General features: G+C 45.3%; 1 protein-coding gene across 5 annotated transcripts in view; it reads right to left on the bottom strand.

Moving 5' to 3' along the window:
- Pdcd4 (Programmed cell death 4) overlaps positions 1–5,597 on the bottom strand; it is an 11,821-nt gene extending 6,224 nt beyond the window's left edge. The window contains exons 1-2 of one of the 5 annotated variants that reach the window (XM_086547400.1): positions 5,498–5,597; positions 44–213 (exon numbers count right to left, since the gene is read on the bottom strand). In XM_086547400.1, coding sequence (XP_086403526.1) covers positions 44–85 — 42 coding nt within the window. In that variant the 5' untranslated portion in view covers positions 86–213; positions 5,498–5,597. Of the gene's footprint in view, positions 1–43; positions 214–598; positions 756–1,694; positions 1,828–2,050; positions 2,226–2,326; positions 2,539–5,497 lie in introns of those variants that run through there. The other 4 variants (XM_086547411.1, XM_086547388.1, XM_086547416.1 and 1 more) reach the window with 4 other exon arrangements.
- Between the last annotated feature and the right edge of the window lie 1,516 nt (positions 5,598–7,113).

Genomic DNA, 7,113 nt, shown 5'->3' with positions numbered 1-7,113 from the left:
AAACCCTAAGACAACCAATATCACTCTTTAGGAAAGTCTGTACCTGTATCTCCTCGTCCGAGCGGTCAACATGGATGACTTTCATCTTGATTTCCTTGTTCTCAGGATTAGTCTCGTCATAGTTGGGATCGTTGGTATCAATAGCCCCATCAAGCTCTTCCTCAGCCAGTTCCGAGCCCAGGGCACCCCATGTCCCCTTGCCCCCTGCACCTCCTGTAAAAGATATGAACACTTGACAAAACTAAACATCATGAAACACTGAAATGTTAAAAATACAAGCAAGTGGAGTCATCATCACATGTAGAAAGTTAAAACATACAGTTAACACATTTCAGTGCTAGATAAAATGCTCCTTTCCATCAACTACTAAGTGCTCTTTTGCAGACTAACATAGTACCTCTTACACATTAGTGCCCTTTCTCTAAAATGTAATTGTATCATGAAAAACAAACAAGCAAGGAAAATCTAGAGTAAACCTTATTGATCATTATGGGCGCAGAGCGCTACATATGTTTAATCCAATTTTGATTGGTACACATGTGCATGAAATATAACAAACAAATAAAATTGAGAGCGGAGCTATCCACCACCCACTCACTACACAGGTTTGAATCCAAGCTCGTGAAAAACAAGTTTTATAGTTTCATTTTCAAGTTGCGGGCCTGGAGGATTCTGTATCAGTTGCGCAGGACAACAGTGATGGGTAAATCATAAATGTGCCGTGATCCCTGGCTCGCTCTTACCTAGCCGGCAAACTTGAGATGACAGTACAGTTAGATGAAATGGGAAGGGACAAAATGAAAACCATTAAAAAACAGGAAGCAAGAATATAATCAGTACATTTTTTGGGGGGGAAGTCAATAGAACAATTGGTATAAACAAGGAGGGGAATCTAACATTGCTCCCCCTAAATGGCGACAAAGGAAAAAAAAACTAAAACCGTAAGCATGGGAAGACAAAGAGAGAGATAGAGAGAGAGAGAGAGAGAGAGAGAGAGAGAGAGAGAGAGAGAGAGAGAGAGAGAGAGAGAGGGGATCGGAGGAAGCAAAAGAAAGGGAAGGCATAAAGAAGGGGAAGATGCGGGACCAGAGACGAAGAGGAGGCGGGGTTTAGGAGGAGAGTTGAGACCGTGGGTTACGGGGTACACGCGTGGGGGAGGAGGGAGGGGGAGGGGGCTCGGCCGGGAGAAGCACTGGCAGAAGGCCAGATCATCAAAAGCGTTCGTTTTCTTTCGTTCAGATTAATATTCCGACTTTACTGCGCCAATCCACTTCTTTCGCTGCCTTTTCCTCTCCAAGAGTCTATTGTCTTTAATAAATGTTACCACATCCCCAGGCTCAAAATAAGCATCCATAATCCCGCCCGCCACAGAGCTGGTACAACATCCGCTTCAGGAAACGAACGCGCGAATTAAGGCGGTGGTGCCACACTGACCGTCCAAACATACGTGCCGCATCTACCACCCCATCAGACAGGTGTCCGCTGTCAAGGTCACACAAAATTCACAGGGGAAAACAAGAGACTAAAAGCATCCATACTATATAGAGCTGGCGAAAGAAAACTGCAAAATTACATAACTTATGGCGCCACTTCTTTCCCTCGGCGTTAATGTTTTGGAGCGGCATAGCAACAGCAGCTAGTCTGGCCGACTGTTCATACTTACTGTGCATGAAAGCTGAACGATCTTTACTTACATTTTCGTTTGCATTCTCATTTTTTGTGTTTTTCTTTCCCATTTATATTTCTGTTTTACGATTTTAAACTAACAGTGCAGAGCTATGGAAATGTCGATGCGCACACACCAACCCCCACATGTAAATAAACAAATAACAACGAAGTCTTGTGCAACTGCAAAGACGGAACCTTTTTTACGCTGCCAAAATCTATCGAACACATGCGTGAGTGGGCGAATGCAACGACCACTTACGTCTTAAGAGAATGCACATGTCTGTGAATGGCATAAGTGCACCGTGCGGGTTGTGGAAAAAGGGTATAATGTATGCTTGCTGGATCAGCATCTCAGTTACGTAAACCAAGAAAAAACATGTACTTTTAAGGAGTGGCGCATTAGCTCGGCGGCCTGGCTTATACCAGAAACAAAACCTCGTGTCTCCTTTGCCTCTCTCCTTCAACTCGAACTCACGAGGTCTGAGAGGTCGGACTGGCGGAGGGTGGGAGGGAGTGGGGGGCAGGGGGACGCAAGGGAACATAGGAAACGGGAGTGGAATGGGAAAGACACACACACACACACACACACGGGGGGGGGGGGGGGAAGAGAGAAAGGAGGACGTGGTAGCGCGCGTGCACGTAACGAGCCGTTGCTTACTACGTCTCTTCTGCGTGTAAGGCGGTCCCTAATCCAACGGTTCGAGAGCGCGTCATGAGTGAGCCTGTACAAGGTCAGGTTTACTACGACAATGGCGATCACTTCCCGCTGTACGAAGAACAGCTCTGCAGCACTGCCACGGGATATACCGAATGCCCCCAATAAGCTTATCTTGCCTACTGCCGGATAACAAAAACGAAATATTACGTGACTGATTATAAACCTCGATATACAAAATTAACGGAAACGTTCGCATCCTTCAGGCCTGTGTGATGCCACGCCCCCCGGAGTATGTCTGCGCGCGGGCCTAACATCTATCTACGCAGTTCTCTACGTCGTTTCCCACGTGGTCTCACGTGCGACGTTCCAGCTGCTGTTTTGGCGCCCCATTCGTGCTACTTTCAGCCACTTGCATGACACACCCTCTTGTCATATTATACACAACGGCTGAATAAGGCTCTTTGCCATAAGATGATCTTTAGAGTACATGGACAAGAGGAAAGAGCTATGCGTACATGTTAACATGAGAACGAAATAGAAGCGAAATGAGAGGGTGTGTGTGGGGGGGGGGGGGAATCTACTGCCTTCGCCCTGAAATTTACAGCACTTTCTACCAGCACTTAAATAAATACAACTCCCCCTTCACACTCTCTCACTGTCGAGACACGCACAAATGCAAAGATGCTCAAAACAGCAAAGAAAAATCGGCTTTATGCAAGTCGATCACGGAGGTGCGGCCCCAGCGTCTACTTCCCCCAGTGTTGCCGTCAACAGGATGTTGGTCATCACATTAATGCTCAAACTTTCCTTCCCTCAAACCTTCGGCCTACACACCTGTAACCCATGACAAACCTCACTGCTATTTCTCTTTTTCAGTATGTGATTTATCATGAACGTACTATCAACATAATTCTTTAAATTGACAGATTTGCGTCATTATCATCCCTGTAATTAAGACCACGGAGATTTCGGGTGATCCAACTTCATTTCATAGTGCAAGATTTGCAGAGATGCAACGACAGACAAGCGAAGTGATGTTTGGAATAGTGACAGTGGAAAGCGGGTGGTGTATGTTGTACTTGGACGTAAAGGGAGACTGTTAGGTATATTTATTTTCAGTAGCATGCGGAGTCGAAGCTTGGGTTGCCACGCAGCCGGTGAGATGTGTAAAAGGTTGGCTGGCAAGGACAGTCAACAGTGTGCCAGCCACGCGGCCAACTGACCACAACTTATTCGACAACTTGTACTATTTTTACCTCCTGCGAGTATTTGATAACAGTTGCCAACACTAGGACAAGGCCAGGGGCCAAAACCGTTTAGAATCATATTTCCTTGCGAGAGAAAAAAAAATGTTGCACACGAAAGCTTCAGTTACATAATGTCAACAAATAAACAGCAGGGGTTTCACAGGCCCACGAGTGCGTTCATCATGCCCGTCACACCTTGGGCCCAACTTGTCACGTACACAATCGCCCGTTATGTCATGATCCATGCAGTGAGAAGTTGCGCTGTTTGAGCGCGAAATAAACCAAAAAGATAAGGCATGTAAGCAAGCAAGCACACACACACACACACACACACACACAAGTATGCCTCTGTATCCTCCTACTCTCTACTGAAGGCAGACTGCTCTCGTTGACTGTATCATGTTCAAACCTGTAAATCCCAAGCCGATATTTCTTTGTTGTTGTTTTCAGTATCTTTCGGAATTGAGCGTCTCGAATTCAACACTGCTAACCAAATATGCTCCTCCTTTGCAACGCATTTTCCATAAACCCTTGACTAGTTTCAAAACAAACGAACAGCATACAATATACAGGAAAGTTTCTTCCTTGTACGTTTTAATCTGAGCAGAGAGTAATTAGATAAACTTATTTAGAGGACGAAGCCTTCGACAGCGAGACACGTTTATAGATCATGATATGAAACAAGTACCTCTTATCAAATCGATACAAAAAGCTATCTTATCGTGAGAACAAACAAGTAAAACAACCAGCTGGTAACAGTGCGGTGCAAGGTAGTCACAACCGTGTCATCACTCAGCTAATTCATGTCATTGTATACATCATTGTTTACGGTACTTCAACGAAGTGCGTTTAACTGGAAAATAACTTTTCAGTGGGTCTTGTTCATACGTTCTAAAACGAAATTGAGTGCATAAACAATGGTAATCGAAGGAGAATTCGCCCCCCCCCCTTCGAATACGCATCCCGCCATGCCGGTGGAGTCGCCAGTGAACATCCCTCTTTATTCTTAAGCAAACAAGAGCTTTGCTACACCTTCTGAAGGCATCCGCACACGAGTGTCCTCTCGCCCCTTGCCAAACTGAACATTCCTATCGGAAAACCTTCTTCGTTTAGCTTAACAATAAAAAAAAAAACTCCTTGGTTATCAGAAAGCAGAGCCAACTTCAAGAGCAGGAACAAACAGACGCTTAATTTCGTTAAAAAAAATCAAGAAACAAACATATAGAGAAGCAATAGCCGAGACCCAAAACTACTTCCGCCGTGACTGCTCGAGATGAAGCAATCCGCGAAGAACGCCGCCTCCATGCTCGGCCGGGAGGCTTTAAAGTAGTACGAGGAGGGGCACCGCGACGAGTGGCGGGTCCTTGGTCAATACCCGAGGAGGCCCTCGCCACGCTCCTCCCGCAGTAGGACAAGAGTGTCGGAGGAGGAGAGAGGAAAGGCTGAAGGAAGGAGAGGGGGAAGCAGGAGCAAGGATGATGATGACGAGCAAGAGCAGCACACGAGAATGGAGTGAATGAAGAACAGGGAGAGGAGATCCAAACGCCCAAGGACTGTGCACATTCCATGACGCATGACTAATGTGAAGTCGAATTTGTTATCTAATTTATTGACGCATCTTGTGCGCTAATATAGCCTTTGCATAAGTAAAGCGGAGGCTTTACTTATGACAATGCGATTACTGTGAAGTGGACCCTACACCCTCACAGACAAATATATCCCTGTCAAATGTCATGTTTATTGACAGAAGACTCCCTTCTGTCTGTTAGACGCAGCGACAGCACCATTAAAAAGTGCTGAATAATAAAAGTAAAGCGCCTTTCTTGCCTATGTCGAAGGAAAAAATCCCTAGTCTACTAAGTCCTGGTACCTTTGCAGAGTTAAAGGGCTTCTTCGTTTTTGGAAGTCAGCGATATTGCATTACCTGCTTATGTTACAAACGCCGAGAGAGAGAAAAAAGTTTGTTGAACTCGCACCGCTCCAAAACAACCTCATGGCCACCAGCGAGCGACTCCACCCTCTTGCGACTACCAAACCTTGCCACAACACCCTGCAATCATTTTGCCTTCAACCCAAAATAACCTTAGCAACACAAGCCAAGAATCCCACTACCCCCCCTCCCCCACCTGTGATTCTCTTTTCAATCCGTAACACTAGCGATCCCATTCATAATATTACAACTGCCGCCACTATCATAACTTCTGACCTCAACGCTTGGTTACAACGACCTGTACGTACACGCTCACCGCCTTTCTCTCCCTCAGTTTCAACGACCTCTTCCCAGTCAAAGCCCTCTCACTTTCTCTCCCTGGCTCAGACACGCGTACAAGAACACACACACACACACACACAGACACACGCATCCTATGACACAATCATGACACGGAGGAAAATTTTGAAATTGTGTGTACCTTAGGGTCAATGACCTATATTATTGGTTATAATTTTGACCCGTATGGCGCTCCAGCAACAGGGTGACCCCCCACAATACATACACCTGCTTTACCATTTGCAAGGATTCTGAACAGCGGTGCTATTGGGAAGCATTCACCGCGTACAAATAAACGCGCGCACAAGCATTCATATATACATATATATACACAAACTAGATTTTTATCAACATGCAAGTCATACACACATATATATACATTATATACATAGACACACAAAGACGCACAAACCCACTACAACCACCACAATGACGGGACGGTGCGCGCACGCACTAGTAATTGTGTCAGGTTGCTTCTCGCTGCAGCCACGCCTCTCATACCTACCTGCCTGCCTGCACCGCCTGATCTTCCTCTACCTGCCGACACCATCACCGCGGGAACTTTCGAGAAGCGCCGCTGAAACAACCAAGAAACCCTGTGCTGCTTCGGGGCTGTCCGAGCAACAATGGCCTATGTATGCTTGGCTCCGCGTTTGGCCTCCTGTACAAGTGCACCTTCAAGCCGCCTCACTCCTCCCTTTAAAGGTCCGCAAGTACTAATCTAATCCCGGAACACCAACCAAGGGGAAAATCCTCATCATTCACATGAGCTTTGTTATTAATAAGAAAGTTATTATTATTCATATCCGCGTTACTACTATTACTACGACTACTACCACCGCCACTTTTGTTATTCTTGTCCTAAGTTTCTCGAGTGGTATTTTAAATTACGATTTCTCTCAATTGGATTAAACGCATAAACTATTGCCACAATACATCACATCTTAGCTTGCATTACAAACAAGGGTATACAGATGGACCCCATAATAAATCTTAACGAAATTTAAATAAAGTACTATAGAGATGGAAAAACGACGCATAAAGACCATTACACGACAACGATAATTCATAATCTAACACTAAATAAAGCTTAAAAGAAAAACGGAGGCTGATATAAGCGACAAGCTCTAGTCAATCCAACATAAAACACACATTACAAAACAAACTGCTTGTGCAAGTGCGCGCAAGTACACGCTCTCAAAGCACACGAGTTCGTGCGGATCTCGGTGGGGGAAAAAAAAGAAAGAAAAAATAATTAGATTTATATCTCC

The sequence above is a fragment of the Penaeus japonicus genome, unplaced genomic scaffold (genome assembly GCF_977035675.1).
Source record: "Penaeus japonicus unplaced genomic scaffold, GWHDUDI00000001_assembly GWHDUDI00000002, whole genome shotgun sequence".
NCBI lineage: Eukaryota > Metazoa > Arthropoda > Malacostraca > Decapoda > Penaeidae > Penaeus > Penaeus japonicus.
This window is presented reverse-complemented; position numbering and strand designations above follow the sequence as displayed.